The 19137-nt window shown below is 52.7% G+C and overlaps 1 protein-coding gene across 1 annotated transcript; it reads right to left on the bottom strand.

The window, feature by feature from the left end:
• Window positions 1-1421: 1421 nt before the first annotated feature.
• Window positions 1422-18742, bottom strand: HJURP (Holliday junction recognition protein). The gene is made up of 9 exons (XM_032413222.1): window positions 18641-18742; window positions 18235-18301; window positions 15270-15325; window positions 12598-12700; window positions 10119-10180; window positions 8721-8813; window positions 7659-7737; window positions 4094-5666; window positions 1422-1485 (listed from the first exon to the last, which is right to left on the bottom strand). Exons 1-9 carry the CDS (start codon window positions 18734-18736, stop codon window positions 1449-1451), a joined length of 2166 nt encoding a protein of 721 aa, XP_032269113.1. The 5' UTR covers window positions 18737-18742; the 3' UTR covers window positions 1422-1448.
• Window positions 18743-19137: the final 395 nt, after the last annotated feature.

The raw sequence follows: 19137 nt of genomic DNA, 5'->3' as shown, positions 1-19137 counted from the left end.
AAGACTAGGTTTTCTCTAAAAAGTTAACAGCAGATGCCAGAAAAAATAAAAGGGTTAAGCTATCTGACTTGGTTAAAATGTAACTTATATACAATAAGATGCCATAAAGTTAAAGGACACGTCACAGATGGAAGAAATTACTTGCAATTTATACAAAACTAGATTGGTTTGTATAATTGAATCGGCATCCAGGATATACCCAGATCGGTAAGAAACAAGGCCAATGAGAGAGAGTCCTGAGAGGACACTTGAAAGGCCAGTACCCCAGAAACACAAACCGCAATACGTTTCACACCTTCCCCTCCCCTGTGCACCCCCGGAGTGGCGCCCACTGGTGGCAGTAATGTGGGAAAGGGGATCTCTTCTATCACTGGACAGAGCGCTAACTGGAATAGCCGTTTGGGAAAGCGGTTCGGCAATAACTAGAGAAGTTGAAGACACACCTATCCACGACCAGCTCACCTCCAGATGTATGGCACAGGTGAGCCCACGTAGGCACTCAAGGATCGTGGCTGCACACGTCCTTAGAAGCAGACACTCCAGCAGGACCGTGGAGACCAGCTACCTAGACTCTTGAAAAACAAGACACCCACACCCATCAGCTCCGGTCCAGTGCAAACACCTCGTGGTGAAGCCCAGTTGCAGAATACGTGCAGTACTAAACTCTGCATGTTAAAAATACAGACCATCCCACCTAGTCTATGGCATCCTTTATTGGCAGATCCTATAAATTACCCAAGACCCATGCCTGAGCTCTTCTACCTTGCCTTCTTCCACTAGATGACACCCAAACCCCTGATATCCCAGCAGTGAGGCCTGGCTGGGCCAGAGAACAGTAGCATAAGCCTGCTGGGTAGGAGGCGGGAGGTGTGGGGGGGGCGGTGGGGGTGTGAGCAAGTGCTTCGTCAGGGACGCCGTGTGGCTGCAAGGTTTGGGACCATCCCAGGACTGTCTGAATACAGCACGTTTTTAGCCAAAAACATTAAGATGTTAGGAATTACTTTTCAGGGGTGAGTTAACGTTTCAATTTTCTACTGCTAATATGGAAGAGACCAAGTCCCTGCTTCTGAATTCAAACCTTAAACCATCATATCTGGGGCTTACACGGGTTTTAGAGCAAACACGGTTCTCTAACGACTGGGAATGGAGAGCTTTCTGAGGACGTGTCTAGATTTTAAAAAGAACACATGGGGAAAATAGACCTATAAAAGATCACATGAAAAATTTTAATTGAGCAACTTTATTCAAATAATTTCTATACCAAGAACTCAGAGTCATTTCAATGGGACCAGTTTCACTGAAATTTGCTTTGAAGGGCAGATAAGCGAAGCCAGTTCTCACATATTCTTGAGGATTAAACACACACACACAGTAAGGGGGAAGAGGGACAAACTCTTAAAAATAACTTGGTTATACATCTTCAGCATTCAATTTTTCTAAGTACAAAGTCACTTTTCTCTTCCATCTTGAAAGATGTGTTCTTTCCTTTAGAAAAAAAAAAAGACAAGGAAAATGATTTCAGTAAAATTCCACTAGGATTCCCGAGCCACTGAAAGCTTAACTGTTTCGTATTTGTCCCACGGCATATACGTAAGCATTTCTGTGCCGCTAGAGAACACGCCGCCATGCTTCATAAACAGTGTCAAGGATGTAAAAACCCACCCGAGGGTAACCGCCGCCTGGTGGTTACGCCCCCGGGCTTCGGCTCCTGGCCTGGCCTCCCATGCCTGGGTGGACTCCGGAGCCACGAGGCTTCAGCTACATTCCCTTATTTATAAAATGAGAGACAGAACCCGCCTGTTGGATGAGACCTATCTCATCAAGGGTTCGTGTGGGGATTAAGGAGGGAGGGGGTGAGAAGGTTGTACACGGCCTGGCACCCAGAAAGGGACTCAGACGTCAGCCATTAACATTCTTTCTGTAGTCACAGCTCATGAAGATTTGGGCCCTTTCCTCAAGACATTTATAGTTTAAGTAGAAAAAGAAGAAAAATGTGGAAAATGGTTGAGTATGTTTATATCACAGTTTTAAGACAAAACCCCCCAGGGGGCAGCCACCATGACTTATCAGATTCCAGGGGAGCCGGGAGGGCCCCACAGAGGGCTGAATTCTCCTCCAGGTGCTCCACCGCCCGGCACAAGGCATGGCTCACGGCTGTGACCTTGGCAGGCCGACCCTGCTCCACGCGCCCTCGCTGGGCAGGTGAACGAGAGGAGAATGCCAGGCATTGAGAAGGTAGATCTCCCAAGGTGGGAGGGGTGGGTCGGGCGCAGCTGAGGCAGAAGAGGGCGGGGGAGTGACCCCGCTGAGCTCCAGGGTTCGGGTCAGCAGGGCTTGACATGCCAGAAATCTGGGGACGAGGTGGGCAAAGCCACAGAGGTGAGCCTGAGGGACAGGACGATGCAGAGGACAGGTCGGGAGGAATGCCGCGTGAGCAGGTGCAGGCGTAGGCCAGCGGGGCTGGCTCTCACTTGAGGAGCTGCCTTCGGCGACAACCCCTCTCAACTGAGAAGGAAGGTCATCCTGAGAGGTCACATGGGAGCTTCGCTCTCAAGTCTCCTTGGAGTGCCTGCCGTGATCCCTGAAAGCCTCGACCCCACAGGACTCAGCACGTGGCTCCGACTTACCCTGCTGGTGGTCTGGTCTGAGACGGGCGCAGGCAAAGAGGCCCAGGCCCAGACAAAAGGGAAAGCCTCGTGCTGTGAGGGAAAGAGCCACCAACCCAGGAGGGCCCTGCCCACGGCGGGGCCTTCTGGGGTGCGGGCCGCTCTCCTGGTCTGGCTGGGCCAGGTGGACCCCTCCCTTTTTGCTCCAGCTCCACGTCAGGCCTCACCTAAGGTCCCTGACTTGGTTCCTTGACCAGAAAGACCAATCACAACGCAGGTCTGCTTATCTGACAAAGGCGAGGCGTGGTTAAGGCCACGGGACGTGGCTGTCGGAGGCGCTGCTGGAGGGAGCGGCTTTGGTGCGGCACAAGCTAGACGGCAGGCCGAGGAAACGGGAGCAGCCGAAGGATGTGGAAGCAGAAGGAAAAAAGACCAGCCCACGATTCCGGCCCGGAGGAGCCAGCGCCGGCCACCACGCGTTGTGCTCGTGCAGGAAGGATGAGCGCCCAGCCCCAGCTGCAGCCAAAGCACTCTAAGGTTTTCGGAAATACTCTCCGAGAGGGGAGCCATGGGGGTCTGAACGCTGAGAAGCGTGAGCAGGCCAAGGCAGGGAAGGACCGGTGGGGTCACTCAGGGGTGGCGACAGTGACAACTCGGGGCTCATCTCTGAGAGGAATGCACCTGTCCCTGGGAGGGATCACAGCGGGGGAAAGAGAACACGGGACGTTTAGGCCAGATGGGGTCCATGTGAATGGCCACCGAGGGGGGCCTCCCATCTGCTGGGGGCCAGGAGGGAGGAGAAGTTGTCCATGCGGCCTCACCTGCCCACACCACCGACGCATAAAACCCCAAACGTGCGCTCACTCAGAAGAGTCACATCATCCAAATCCCGGCCTGGGGACACCGAGGCGGGCACTGGAAAGCCTGGCGCTCATGGGAAGACACTGAACAACCCACGGTGACTTGCTCCACCCCACCTTCTTGCATCTCGCCTCCCAAGAGAATGGCGCATGCACGTTGAGTGGTCCGCACAAACCAGACCGTGGGATGAGGTGGGACCTCCGTGCCGAGCACAGAGATCGTGCGCAGGGCAGCAGCGTGTGGCCCGAGCCGGCCGCCCCCGCTGGCCCCGTTAGGGAATCCAGAAATAAAAGCAAAGTCACTATTTGCAGATCAGTTCTGCTTTACGACGGCTGTTTTCTGAGTGAGACCAGGATTGGCTGGGAAGGACACAGTTTGACAAGGACAGACAGAGCACCCTAGTGAGGCTTTTAAGGAAAGTCCCCTAAGTGCATTGCAGTGGGAAAGGTGTAAAATGTTCCCGGTAAGAACACTTTCAGCCCCACCCTGATGCATCTTACACATGCACAGGTTCTGGATATAAACGCTCCTTTCAGAGGAAGGGAAAGAATTTGGGAGAAAGTTTGGAAAACGGACACAGAAGAATCCTACTGTAAAACACGCACATTCAACCAACAGGAACGCACCTTCTTTTCGCAGGGGGGCTGTCGGGAGCTGGCTGCTCGATGGCTCGGCCCAGCACATGCGATGGATCCTGGGAGTTGGCCCCCTGTCCATACAGCAGGGAATCTGATAATCGGCGTCTCTTCGGAGGGGACTGGAGGCCCCTCCCGGCAGCGAGCCCAAAGCACATAGACGGTTGGGCCTCAAGTGTGGTCGAGCCCAGAGGACTTTCTACGCTCCACTGGGGTGCTGCTGACAGCTTCGGGGGACCCTGGAAGCCAGAGTCTGGGTTTGATTTTCCCAGCGTGCCTCCTTTGGGACACTGAACTTGCACACTTGCTCTCTCTGGAGATGTTCCACTATGGAAAGGGGCCTGTATCCGCCGCGGTGACTGTCGGCAATACCGTTGATAGAACTTGTCAAATTTTTCCTTTATTTCGTTGTAACGACCCCTTCCACAGAGCAGAGGCTGTCCGCCTGCTACGGAAGCAGCTTTCCTGGGTGATACGGACTTTCCAAGTGTTCCAAGATCGTTGGCTTGAAAAAGAAGGTCAAGTGTCTGCTCCGAGCAGCCTGGGCTCTGCACGGAGCTGGTCTCTGAAAGCGAGGGAGAGGCACCCCTCTTCGGCGGGCATCTCGCGGCTCCAATAGCTCGTTCACCCAGGTCTCCGAAAGCCTCATGGAACCTCCTAGCTTCTGCTCTGCCGAAAGGTCCGCTGAGCCCGCGGGAGTCGAAGCTCGCGGGACCGCCCCCGTACACGGCCACAGCCGAGGGTCCCGGGAGGCAAGTCAGGCAGGGCTGCTTCTCGGGACGTGGGCAATATTCCTGATGAAGCTTATCAAATTTGATTTCAATTTCCCTGTAACGATTCCCTCCCTTGCCTGGCAGTATTCTGGGTCTGGAAATGATTTTTACAGGAGAAATTAACCATTTTAGTGCCATAAGTCTATTTTCCTGACCACGATGATGCACCTCGCTGGCTCCTCCATACGTCAACGAAGAACACCTCCGGGGCATTAAACTCCGCGACCCCTTAAGCTCCTTCCAACTTGGATCTAATTCGCGGATTTCGGGTTTGTTTACTTCAGGGAAAGCTTTTTCCAATTTTAAACCCACCTTCTGGTCAGAAGCATCTAGTAAGTTCTCGCAATCTCTTAACACTTCCCCGTCCCTCAGTGGCTCAGAACAGGGTGGGAGTGTCTCCTGGGAACCCCTTCGAGGGGGCCCGCCTCCTCGGCAATGCGTCCTGTTCATCCTGTTCTTACACTTGGGCCTCCTTCTGGAGCTCCAGCTGTGAGCGATGAACGATGTTTTGGTGGAGATGATGCACGACGGCTTTGTGCTCAGCAGCCGGCTCATTGAGTGCAGCATGCCCGCATACAGGTCGCTGATCGTCACGTCACAGATGTTGTCGGCCTCGAAGGCTGGGCTGCTTGAGGAGCTGTTCCCCCCGGCCCCCGGTAACGAGAGACTGTCACTTCTAGGCACGATGGCCAGGTCTGCCGAGCAGGGGTGTGAAGGATCACACTCTCTGGGACGTGAAGCTGGCTTGACTGGGCCGCCAGGACTCCTTCCAGACACACAGCCACGGCTTCCTGGAGGAAAACACACACAAGGTAAAGTGCCACTGTTCAAGACTGTCATCTCAGAGACCACAGAACTAAAGGGTGGAGGGTGACGAGGCTTTAAGCAATACAAAAAAGCAAGAGAATAATTCCATGAAAATGTGGAGATAGATTCTTCTCAGAGATTTCTTTCTAGCTATCAAACTTAAATTTCAATACTTTCCACCCAAATTTCCCCAAGGGGTCTTTCCTCCCCAGGTGATGGTGTACCTGTCGGATGCCTTTTCAAAGTCTCAGGAGAAACCAATGACACTGTTTACCTGCGGGGCTGGGGGGTGGGGAAGACACAGGACTCCCGGATACACCCCTTCGTGCAGATTTGACTTTCACATCATGTGCAATGTTTTATGTATTTAAAAAATAAAATTAAACCAACAAGGATAGGGAGAACTCTAAAAGTGAAAACAGATCCAGAAGGAACTCAAGTGCTTATCAAATTGATGGTAACGGAAAGAGGGAAAAGAATCCAAATGACTTTGAACACCATACTCAAAACACGTAGCCTCAGTGGGATCTAAGGATCAAAGAGCTGCTTGGAACTCCAGAACCTTCTTTAGCAGGTTGTCAAGCAAGTGGTAGCAGGGGCCGTGACTCTGAAACAGCTTCGCGCCGCACGACCAACCAAACGAGCGGAGGGTTGTGGTGCTGGCGATCACTGGGGGTGGGGGCAACCGTGGAGTCAGGCTGAGGGCACGAAGTGCTCAAAACATGGGATGGGCCAAAGGACGTGGAAGCCAGTGAGAAGGGCTCCTGCAGCCTACATGTGGGACAGCTTGAGCATCAGCGGCTTCTAACACGTGTGAATTAAAAAAAAAAAAAAGTTGGGCGCCTGGGTGGCTCAGTTGGTTAAGCGACTGCCTTCGGCTCAGGTCATGATCCTGGAGTCCCAGGATCGAGTCCCGCATCGGGCTCCCTGCTCAGCAGGGAGTCTGCTTCTACCTCTGACCCTCCTCCCTCTCATGTTCTCTGTCTCTCATTCTCTCTCTCACAAATAAATAAAATCTTAAAAAAAAAAAAAAAAAAAAGTTCAGGGACTTGTATTGATTCTAGAAAAGTTTTTTGTTTTTTTTTAAAGTAAAACCATGTGTGGATAAAGGAACAAAATTCAGGAAAGAAGTGATACTGTGCTTGTTTATGGAAGAATGCCAACAGGTGTACCCAGGAGGAAAGGCAGGACCGGGAGAGGGAGGGTTTGCTGCATGGACTCAGGCAGGTATTAGGGCCCGACGCCAAAACCGCGGGGTGGGGGGTCTGTGGGGAACCAGGCAATCTCAGAGGGGCACCCACAGACGACTCTGAGGAAGGGAGAAACCTGGAGGGTCCTCCCTTAGCTAAGTGCCCAGGCTCGAGCATCACCAACAATGGGACAGGGTGACGGGCCATCCTCGGAGAACACATCGTCACCTATGCAGTGTTTTTGCCAAAAATGGTTAACATGAACTTAGCCTTGAGAAAGTCCAGAGAAGTCCAAATTGAGGGACGTTCTGCAAAACTACCGGTGGCCGGGACTATTCAGGAAAGCCGTGATAGGAGACAGCCCAGGAGCCTTCTAGCCTGCGGGGACAGCTACACCCTGGCCTGTGCCGGGGTTTCCCTGTTCTTAGGAGACCGGGGGTCATTTAGGGACAGCACATAAGTGAAAGCAAGTCGATGTACACGGTATGGGTGTGTGGGAGCAGTGGGCAGATAAGCAAATGCCACAAAATGTGGATTGTTACATGCAAGCAAAGGGTGTTTATCGTAGGAGTCCTGAGTTTCTGGAGATTCAAAGTTTCAGAACAGTACGTTGGGATAAAGAGCTAATCAGTACTTAGCATGCCGGAGTCTTAGGGAAAAAAGGCAGTTCACTGGTTAAATGTGACTGATTTACCTATGAAGTGCTGGTGTCTCTGTTTATGTCAATGAAACATGCACGTAAGCAAAAGGGACACGGTTCACGCAAAGTTTCTATGTCGTGCTCACCATGGGCAGGCCTGGCAGGCGAGGCCCAGGAAGGGGTCGGTGTCACACGGGTGTCCTCTCCATCTCCGTCATCAGTACACTGAAATCAAAGCACATGATTTTAACACGTGGGGGCGTCCTGAGATGCCCCCCACCGCCAGCGCCGTGCCCCGCGGGATGGCGTGAGGAGCCGCTCCTCCCCAACCACAGGCTGTGCATCTGAGCTTGGCAGCAGACGTGACAAGTGTGACCACAATCACAGTGGCCGCAGCCTCCAGCGGTGGTCGGAAGAGGTGTCTTAGTAAAATCTGGGAGCTTGCTCCACGTGGTCCCCAGGGACCCCCCAGAGGGCCACCGCCGCCATGGACCGCCCCCCGCTGCTCTAGGATAAAGGGAAAGGCCGTTTCCAGTACATCCACCCGTTCGATGGTCCTCAGCCACGGCCTTCTCACTGGCCAGCAGCACAATAAGATAAGGTCTATGTTCCTGTGAAGTTTGCTGCCTTCGAGATAAAGGACTCAACCCACCACCCGTACCTCCTACTGACTGGACACGAAAATGTCCTTTCTTTATGAGGAGATCCTGACAGAACTTCGAAAGCTAGAGATGGCGTCCTTGTTCTTTGTCGGGCCAAGCTCTGGGAGACTGGCTGCGGAGGAGCGCAGTGGGCACCCACCCTGGGCGAGGGCCCGGCGGGGCAGGCCAGACCCCAGCGCGAACCCCCCACCACACAACCTCAGATCAGGTGCAGCGGACACCTTGCTGCCGATGCCCGGTCACCCCAGAGCCGCGGGGAGGTGGGAGCTCTCGCTTCCCCGTCACTGCCCCCAACGTAGGGCCCCTTACATTTCTAGGAGCTGCCCCAGAACAGAGGGCAACGGAGGGTGCACCCCATGAGTTTCCCTGATGGCCGCTGACCCCGGGGACCCAAGCGCTTCCTCAAGAACGGAAGTCTGCAAGCCCGGGAATGAAATGGTTTATACACTTGCTCAGGAGGCTCCTTCTGGGCCCCACGGAGGGTGAACAAGAACCTGATTAATGGACCTTCAGTTATCAGCAGATGCATGCCGGGAAGCACATTACCTCTGAACACCCTTCATCCTGGAGCAGTGCATCCACTTGGGTCAAGTATTTCCTCCTTAACTCGTTTCTCAAAGGGCTCCAACGCACTGTGGGCTGATAAAGAAGAGAATCAGTATTCGTAAGAGCTTGTGGGTCTGGTTGAGCTCTTGGGTTCTGGAACAAACTGGCAAGTTAATTAATTACACATCGGTAAATGAAGTTCCTCAAAGTCACTTTTCGCTCCTTGCTGTTAGTGCAGAGCGGTCCAGACCCTCTGAAAAGCCACCTGACCCAGAAATCGAACTTGAGATAATTTATCCAGTGGCAACCATCCAAAAGAAAGTAAAAAAAGACAAAAAAAATAGAAGCCTGTGGAGGTTTAGGACAGCATTACTAGAACAGAAAATAATTTAAAACAATCTGAATATTCTCAGGTGAGTTCAGGACTCAACTATGAGAATCAGCCCCGATCAGTACGTTTATAAGATGCTCAGCATTTGGCTCAGGAGGGAGAACAGCCGCCTCTCCATTCGCCTTCTGCCTCGCGCCGGGGAGAGGGCGTCTCGACCTTCACTCTGCACCCGAGTGGGATGCAGATGGGGCATAACACAAACATACATTGTCCAGAATGTTCCTTATTGCTGGGGCCACCTACTTCCCCTTCACAGCCGCCCCTATGTAATACTTCACAAAGTACCCCCGCTCCTCCCCCAGGGTCACGACCCACTCTAGTTAAACACTAGAAAGTCACACATCGGGTGTATGGGCAAACTCTGCATGAAAAGAGCAATTTTAGAGAAAACCCACACACTAGCTATTCCAGCATCTGACACGGGCCAGGAAAGATGCTCCTCTAGACTATGTACTTTGTGTATTCTCGTGCATCCCAGTGGAGGGAAGGTGAGATCCGATCCTGATGGATGGGGAGGAGATAGGTGGTTCTGGGACCACTAGGGCCACTCTGGGGGGGCAGACAGAACAACGGCCTGAAGACATGACCTCGTGACCACATGGGCTTCCAAGGGCTGATCTGGAAATACCTCCCAGAAACAACCTCCTTATGACATTGCCTCTTCGGGCAAAGGCCAGCTTAGAGCCTAACTTTCAATATCGCGTGCTCGGTCAAAGGCCTGGGCACATTATGAACTGTGATTGTTCTATGTGCAGACGGAACATCATCCAACGGGTATGAAAGTTCAGTAAACCGAGCTTGAACCGGGAGCAGTGACGGCTGCCGCATGCTAGACAGAAGGAGCCCCTCGCGGCCTTGGGGGATCTGAAGGAGGACCAGAGACGTGAGGGGTAGTATTAGCAAAGAGCGAGCCTCCAAAGAGGACAAGAAAGACACTGGAAATGAGGATGTGCCCTTGTACCCCCGAGCCCCGGCTCGGTCCCTGCATTCCAACAGGCAGGTCTTACCATGAAGGACCCAGCAATCACATCTTCCTGATATAAAGATGTATCATCATTGCTTTTTGAATCTAAAAGCAAAAAAAGGAAATCTAAATCAGCATTTTAAAGAAAGCTTGCATTTTCCTCTTAAGGATAGTTTTTGCACCACTAGAGTATGTTCTAGGGTGCTCCCTTTAATAAGGACATGGCCATCTGTCGCTGTCCTGATTACTAGTAATGCAACAAACCCACTCTGGTTTTTAAAACAGCCTTGGAAGAAGTCCTAGTGAGGGATCTGGACTTTAGACGCTGTACCAGGGACCCGTGCCCCTCCCGACCCCGCCGCCCAGCACAGGGACACTCACCCATATCAGAACAGGAATATGACCGGAGAAGCAGCTTTCTTTTTTCTTTTTTTTTTTTTAAGATTTTATTTATTTATTTGAGAGAGAGAGAGAGAGAGAGTGTGCAGGAGCAGGGGGAGGGGCAGAGGGAGAAGGAGAAGCAGACTCCTTGCTGAGTGCGGAGCCCGACGTGGGGCTCGATCCCAGGACCCTGAGATCATGACCTGAGACGAAGGCAGACGCCCAACCGACTGAGCCACCCAGGTGCCCCTGGAGAAGCGTTCTATCACCCCGAGCTCCTTCAGTGGCCTCTGATTCTAGGGGCGGAGTCGTTCTGGCCCGTGCTGTCCTATTCTGTGATGACGTAAAGTTCCCTACCTGCTGTCCGGTGCATCAGCCACTGGCCACATGTGGCTGGTGAACTTGGAATGTGGCTCATGAGGACAGGGAACTTAATGATTAAATTTTATTTAATTTTCAATTCATTTGAATAGCCACAGGCAACGAATGGCACCAGGCTGGACAGTGCAGCTCTGGGATAAACGATTTCTAATTGTTTCAAATGGTCCAGAAACTCATGGACCTAAGGATTTATGGAGTTGAAATTGGGATCAAAGAGTAAACACCTTCATTTAGGTCTTTCTAGTTCTACTGGGCAAGACCACCCAGTGTTCCCCCGAAGGACTGAACCCATTTTACAGCTGGCCCGGAGGGCTGGGCAGAGCGCACAAAGCCTGGGGAGGACCAGTGCCGGCAGGAGACGGGGGTTTCGACCAGTTACAAAGTCTGACATTACAGACATACCGTCTGGTTAACTGCTACCCGGAGAGGAGCTGGTGTATGGAGCCTGGGTGAAGGAGGGGGTCTGTTCTGATCTGGGGGTCAGGGGGCTGACAGCAGGCAGGTCAGGATTCTGCTCTTTATCCTAAGAGCAACAGGAAGTCACCGCAGTGCTTTGAGCAGAGAAGCGGAGTGACCAGATGGGCACGGTCACAGATGCCACGGGGCAGGGCTGGTACTGTGGGGGGTGCAGTGGGACACGGGGGCAGAGCCGCGCGAGGGACGGGGGGAGACAGAGGCACAGGAGGGTGACGTCTTGGGTAGGAGGGAGGGAGGGGCTGGGTTTCTGGCTCATCCTACAGATGTGCCGAGGGCAATGCTGCTGGGTTGACCTTTTCAGTTTAGATGTGCCAAGTTTAGACAAAGTATTCAAGAAGAGAAGCTGACAGGGTCTGGGCTGGGGGTCCAGAATGAGGGGCTCAGACCAATCTCAAGAAAGGGCATCTGGTGGAGAGGGAAGGTGGGCTGGCAGGACGGGAAAGAAAGAAGAAAATCCACAGGACCACCGGCTAATGCCAGGATTTCCAGAAGCTTCAAATGCTACCAAGAGGGCACTGGGATAGAAGCCACAGAATGCCGATGGGTCAGCAATGGGGTGGTTGGGACCACTGAGAGTTACGCCTTCCAGATGGAGTTGGGAGCCAGAATGGAGCTGGTGGAGTGCATGGCAGGTGGTAAGCATGAGCAGCCCCTACAAGTTGGGTTGTGAAGGGAAGTTGAACCAAGGCAGGTGACTAGAGAGGGGCACGGGGCGGGGAGACTGGTCAACTATGCTCTGTGTGCTTGAGGTGAAATCTGAGCGTGTTCAACACCGACGGGCTGCGCCCAGGGCAGAGGGAGACACCAAAGAGAGAAAGACGGCGGCGATCGACAGATTCCCCAGAAAGCCGGCTGGGTCGGGGTTTGGGCAGCAGGACTGGCCTGGGAAAGGAAAGGAGGCCCCTCTGAGGACAAGGAAGGAGGACAAGGTGATGCAGAGGCAGGAAGACGTCACACAGAAGTCAGCAGTTCAAACACTGCCCTGTGGGACAAATCTGAAGTCTCATGAAATTCCTGAGATTAATTTTTTTAAGGGGGGGGGCGATAAGTTAAGAAACGAACGGGAGGGTGCACGTCCATTCTTCAAGAAGGTTTGAGTGCTGTTTAGGTGTCATGTACCACGGATGTAACTGAGCAAGACAGAAGGAAGTAGCAGGCACTTTAAGACACTCTGGTTTTTAAAACTGCCTTGGAAGAAGTCCTAGTGAGGGATCTGGACTTTAGACGCTGTACCAGGGACCCGTGCCCCTCCCGACCCCGCCGCCCAGCACAGGGACACTCACCCACTGCCAGGACCCGTGTGCTGGGCACGGGAGGTGCCGGACCTCTGGCGCTCGCCTCCGCGGGGCCGCCACCACTCCTGCTGACCGTCTCGACCGGGGAGTCCTCAAAAGCACAGAAGTGGATCAAGGCAGGCTCGATTCAGTAATAACACACTTCAAAGCCGCTGTGAAGTAACAACCCTATAGTCCTTCCTTTAGCATGTGAGAGAACAGGGTTTCGCGCGCTTCTCTTCTAGTACTTTCCCGCATAAAGGGACTCGAGACTCCTCATCGACTGGAGGGGCCCCCCTCAGAGAAGGAACGGCTCTCTTCCTCCAGGTGTGCCCTGGGCTACTACTCCCAGAGCCACTGGGATGGTGAGGGACAGAGCAGGGGAAGCGAGGAGAAAAGGCGGGAATGCAGGGGCCAGACCGCAGCCCAGGTGTGGCGGCAACACAGAACCCAGAAATCTGAGAGGCCCTGAGGGACTTCCTGGGACCTTGTCTGTGACCCTGTGTGTGTGAAGCCAGCTCTCAGGGGCAGTCAGCCGTCCTGACCAGGACTCATGCTGCGGGGGGCGGCCGGCAGGCCACGTGCTTCTCTCCGCAGCCTGGTCTCTACCACCGGCCTCGCTAACAATCCTGACAAATGCCCCCAATGGGTTCTCATTAGCAAAACCTAAGAATTCAAGACACCAGACTGGCTAAAGTATCTTAGGAACTCCCCCGCCCTGCAAGAACAGGAGTGAGAACGTGGTGAGGCCTGTCCCTTCAGGGATGATCCTGAGGTGTCACCTCAGATCAGGGGGCGTTTGTGGCTGGCTGTGAACACAGCGTGGTAACTGAATCTTGCCTTGGGGAATGTCGCCTCCTTTGCCTCAGGTAAGAAGGGACTGAACCACCTAGAACAGACAGGAGAGACTAGAGGGGCCTCTGCAGCTGTTTCGTGGCTGCCGTGTCTGGAGGTGAGGCCGAACTTGATTTGAGAACTAGGGGGAAGCGGAGCCTTGGGCACCGACCTCCCAGCGACCGGAAGCTCTGGGGGCTACAAAGAGAACCCAGGCCTTGTGTTAGGACCAGACCGACAGGTCAACACACACACAGCCCACCGTGGCTTACTACCTCCCACAGCCTCCAGGCACCATCTCGGGGGTGCGGTGGGGGGCCAGCTGAGTATCTGGCTGTCTGGGGAAAGAAGGCAGACTTGGGCACAGTCACACACAGTAACTTCGGGGGGGCTTGCAGACATCTGAGTGGTCAGCACAGATGATGCCCAGTTTTCTAATCCTAGGAGAGGAGCTTCAAATTCTATAGACCCCAGGTAGGGGTGCTCCTACACTTCCAACAAAAACCTTAAATACATGTCCAGATGAAAACATGTGGCTACCGGGGCCACTCAAGCACCGGTCTGATCGGTGGGCATCACTATTCCGCATAATTTAGAGTGCGAATCCTTTGACCTGATAATCGCACTTCCTGACAGCTATTATATAAGGGATAACATTGGCGCTATTATATAAGGGATAACATTGGCGCTGGGAAGAGACAAGGATGGTCCTCCGAGGAGTACTTCTAACAGGGGTCTTATAAATAAAGTTCCATAGGAACGCAGCCATGCCCGTTCACATATGGCATATGGGAGCCTTCCCCTCATAATACAGAGCAGAGTAGCTGGAACCACACGGCCAGCAAAGCCTCAAATACTTCTCACCTGGCCCTTCGTCAGAAGTGTGCTGATCCCAATTTATAATAAAGGAAGGTGCAAACAGCTAAATGCCTATCCATGAGAACAGTTTTTAAAAAAAGGTAATTGAATTATACAGTGGATGATGAAAAGAAATGTTCACAATGTATATTATGTGGAAAAAAGAGGATAAAAAAACGTATATTATGAGCAGGAATTATACTAAAATATCATTAGTGACTATGGAAGTCAGGTTGATTTAATAGTTACATGTATTTCTAACATTTCTGCAACTACCTGCCTGATGTGTGTGATGAAAATAATCGGGAAGAAATTTTATTTCAGAATTGCTGTTAACGGCTCGGGAATCCTAACCCTGACGTTTTCATCCCGGGGTACAGGCTTCTCGTCTGAGAAACAGTCATTAAGGGGATACTGGACGTCCTTGCAAAAATTACTGTAGCGAGGCTCCGTGGGTGTCCCAGCAGGAAGGCAAGCTGCCGCAGTGTGCGTGGATAAATTCAGGGAAAACCACACCCGGGTTTTGGAAGGTAGCTCCATGGGAGAAAGAAGCGCGATCCTGCACCCTCTCCCTAATCTCTTCCCCTTGCAGAAGAGAAAAGAGGCCTGTTTCTTTCCTCAGAGGAACTGGGTCGGGTCTTTTCTGTAAGGACCCAACAAAGCAAGCTTGCAGCTGCGGCTAAAGCTGGGGCGGGAGTAGGTTTCTCCTGCCGGCCAGCCCTGAACGTGGGGCTGTTGTCAAGAGCCCCTCGGCCTCCAGCAGAGGAAACGGGGACTGGTCCTCCTGGTACCTGACAAGCAACAGAAGCGAAGCTTCTCAGTAAATCCTTAGAGGAAAATGGGGTAGTTCGGGCGAGAAAGCCAGAGATCAGGAGCCCCGTGGTGACCTCCGGAGGCTCCCGGCGCGGTCACAGCTGGGCCGCACCTTTATTCACATCGATACTCCTGCACGGCAGCGTGTGTAGACGATAACATTTGACATTAAATACCTGGATGTGTCCTTTGTTTCTCTCCTTTACTAGTCCTCCGCCCCAAATTCTCAATCCTTCAGAAAAGAAAGAAAATAAAAATTACCGCTTAAGCAATCCTGACCGCTGAATTTCTGTTCAATCCATGTCAAAGAAAACCAAAGTGACGGGCAAAAGAGATATAACACTGAAAGAAAGCCCTACTTCTGATATTCTGTTGTTTTTCATCTTTGTGAGGTTGAAGGTTTGTTTGTTTTTTTTTTAAATTAAGATTAGACAAAAACCTGTCATTAATGTAGGCAGCAGCTTGGGGCGCCTGGGTGGCTCAGTTGGTTAAGCGACTGCCTTCGACTCAGGACATGATCCTGGAGTCCCGGGATCGAGTCCCACATCGGGCTCCCTGCTCAGCAGGGAGTCTGCTTCTCCCTCTGACCCTCCTCCCTCTCATGCTCTCTGTCTCTCATTGTCTCTCTCGCAAATAAATAAAATCTTAAAAAAAAAAAAAAAAAAAAAAATGTAGGCAGCAGCTCGTCCAATTCTGTCATTAAACCAGAGTTAAACGGGAACAAGGAACACACATAGGCCAAGTATTGTCCTTAAAATAGATATATTGAGAGCAAACTATGTATTGCATATAGACTGGAAGCACTGTTTGAAGGCAATCTCTCTATCCCTCGTACAGAGTGCTGAGGGCAACCTATATGTACAGAGCACGGCCCAAGCATGCAGGTGAGCACTGAGATATGGGAGTCCTGCCACTTACTAGCTAGCAGGACCTGGACAAGAATACTTAATCTCTCCCTAAACCTCCCTTTGCTCCCAGGTAAATTCAAAGTGAATAAGAAGGGATCGTTGGTGGGGCGCCTGGGTGGCTCAGTCGGTTAAGCGTCTGCCTTCGGCTCAGGTCATGATCCCAGGGTGCTGGGATCGAGCCCCGCATCGGGCTCCCTGCTCAGTGGGGAGCCTGCTTCTCCCTCTCCCTCTGCCTGCCTGCCTACTGATGATCTCTCTCTCTCTGTCAAATAAATAAACAAAATCTTTAAAAAAAAAAAAAGAAGGGATCGCCGGGTTGAGATGGTTGCTACTGATGATAATAGCAGCAAACGTCTGCATGGTGCTTACAATGTCCCAGGCTCTATTCTAAACACTTCTCATGTATATCACATTTAGTATTTACAACTCACTTCTATGGAACTCGTGGAGTACTCCTAACTCCCTAGGGGGTAGGCACTCACCAAGTTCATTGTACAGATGGAGACACAGGGGTAAGACGTAGGTCAAGTCACCAAGCCCAGGCCACTTAGCCAAGTGGTGGGGCCAGGCTGTGAACCCAGGGGAGTGACTCTCTGTGCTCCTGCCCACTGTGCCATGCGGCCTTTCCAGAACAGAGTGATGCTGAGCAAATGTGCTGAGTCAAGTCAAGGTTTTGCCGATGTGGCTAAGTGACATGGGCTAGTTCCCTAACCTCTCTCTGCTGCATCTCTGCTAGGAAACAATGATCCTAAGAACAGTACCTACCTCAAAGTGTTGCTGAGAATCAAAAACATGAGACTCTCAGAGGCATAGGGCACACGGTTAGCTGTCAACCCATGTAGACAACTATTATTCCCCTGCTGTCTTCAGCATCACCAGCGTGGGAGTGTTAACTACACCCTACACCCTGTGGCGTTGCCTTAAATGCGAATTCCTGCCACAAGGTGGTCTGCTAGCTCTAATCGGAAAATACCTCCCCAGGCTAAGCAACAGGTCAGCGGAACTGTGTTATCATCAGCCAGGAGCTCCTTAGATCTACTGAATCCGCACCCAGCACTGCTGCCAGAGGCCCCAGGAATCTGTGTTTTAACGAGCTCTCCAGGAGGCCTTGGTGCTCTAAAGTCTGAGTGCCCTCAAGCTGTTCGATGCTTCAATTACTGTTCTCCTCAAACTGGAGTCAGAGTGAGTTTCACTGGTGGAGTTAGTGGTGCTCTAGGTATATGGAGGGGCCAAAATACTCGCGGCACTGCCCATCCTTGCGGAGACAGTGCATAAGACCAGAGTGAAGCCTGCTGATGGCACCCTTAGGAATGATTCCTACGTGGCCCTGTGTCCTGCCCTCCGGTTAGATTTTCATCGCCTGACACTACACTTGATCTCAGCCAAAGGGCCAAGAAGCGATTGTCATCGCCCGACAGAGACCAGAGAGTAAGTGAAACCTGGAGCTGGAATATCCTAGCTTCTGTCTTCATGAACTTTCTACACAAGGTGCGGCTGGCTCACCTAAAAAGGCAGACAGTTAACACTTAACTTCAGAAGCTGATCCTATGAAACTTTTAGTGCCTGCCTGTCCAGTGCACAGCAGAACTGGATCTGAGATTTGCCTTCATTAGTAGGTCAGAATGAGCTGGTAATAAGACTGAGTGGGTGGAACTGACCTCTTAACCTAGTTACCAAAGAGAATCCATGAGATTTAAGTCAGCTTACAGCATCAGCCACTAAACAGAATGGCTCCTTCTCCCTACATTCAGGTCAAGTTCCAAGTGCTCAGAACCTCGAAGAGGACAGTTAATACTCCAAGTCAAATAGGTCAAATAACAGTCAATAGGGGTGTTTACTAGGGCCAGGCCCTGTTCCAAGAGCTTCACAAGCATGCTTATGTGACTTACAACATCCCCATCAAATAACCCACTGGACAGATGAAGAAAAAGAGACACAGCCTCCACTGTTAAAGCACCAGCCTAGGCGGACAGGCTGAGTGGCCAGGCAGGGGCATTTTTAACCAGCATGCATCTATGCGTCCGCAGAATTCTGTTTTAACAAGTAATTCCGCCGGAAATTAGTAATTTAAGTATCTTATAGGTTCAAGGGAATTAGTAATGTTTTAGTTCCTACTAGGTGAACAAAGTTCATTTTCATAAGAGAGCAAGGACAGCATTTCAAACTCGGGGAAGACGCTATTCTGTTCACACTCTTAACTGTAAATATTCAGAAGGTGGGAATGACTCCGTACCCTGGGGTGTCTCATAGGTCAGCGTGGACATCTGCACCAGCGGGGCATCCTCGAAGGGCTGGTTGTACTGCGGAAGAGACAGGGGCGTCCCCTCAGGTCCGAGGGCCACGAGGAGGTCCTGACCCGGGCGAAGGAGGCGCCAGCGCGAGGCTGGAAGTCTGGAGGACCCCCCAAACCCAGCTCCCTCCCTCTCGCCCCCCAACCACCTCCCCCCTCCCCCCCAACCCCCAATCCCATCTCCCCAACCCCGCTTCCTCCTCCCCACCCCCGTCTCCCCTACCCTTCCCGCCCTGTTGGCCCCGCGCTCGGCCGCCTCCATCCTTACCCCAGCCCCCAACCCCGTTTTCCTCCATCGGCCTCGCGCCCCGACTCCCCGACTCCAGTGGGCCTGGGGGGGGGGGCGTACCTTTTCTATCAGTCGCTGCATGTGCCTCTGGAAGCGGCGGCGGCTGTCCCGGAGCTGCCAGAGCAGCGCGTCCTCCCCCAGGAGCTGGTCCTCCATGGTTTCACCGAGACCCACGCCCGACTCCAGCGGGAAGCAGAACGGCAGCCCGCGCCCCGGTTCAAATAGCGACTCCCGCCCTTTCTGTCGGCCCTCCGACTGCCTACTGGCTGGCGCGGAGAGGCCGGGCGCTGATTGGGCCTTTCAAACGTATTACGCATCTTACTCCCGGCCAATCCGCGCCCGAGTTTCCGGCTCCGCCCCGCCACCGCGCAGGGGCGAAGAGGAGGGGGGTGGGGTCTGCCACCGCGCCTGCGTTCCGAGGCGGCCCCGTGGGAGGTCGGCGGGAGAAGTGCCTTTGGTCGGCGGTGCTGCTCGAGAATCCTGTGAAATACGTACGCTTCTTCCGTTGTGCGCATGAGCTGTCCGGGTGACTTGCGGGGTGGGTCTGGCCGCAGTGT

The sequence above is a fragment of the Phoca vitulina genome, unplaced genomic scaffold (assembly GCF_004348235.1).
Source record: "Phoca vitulina isolate PV1807 unplaced genomic scaffold, GSC_HSeal_1.0 scaffold1, whole genome shotgun sequence".
Lineage (NCBI taxonomy): Eukaryota > Metazoa > Chordata > Mammalia > Carnivora > Phocidae > Phoca > Phoca vitulina.
The sequence above is the reverse complement of the archived record's forward strand: the minus strand, read 5'-3'. Positions and strand labels throughout refer to the sequence as shown.

Bases quoted from the DNA above. Each gene is read 5' to 3' on its own strand.
- HJURP (XM_032413222.1), bottom strand. From the start codon at position 18,736: ATGGAGGACCAGCTCCTGGGGGAGGACGCGCTGCTCTGGCAGCTCCGG. The intron at 15,326-18,234 runs GTACGGAGTCAT...TCTTTTCTGAAG, and splicing joins GACCTATGAGACACCCCAGG to GATTGAGAATTTGGGGCGGA. The intron at 5,667-7,658 runs GTGAGCACGACA...GTTTTCCTCCAG, and splicing joins GCCTGCCAGGCCTGCCCATG to GAAGCCGTGGCTGTGTGTCT.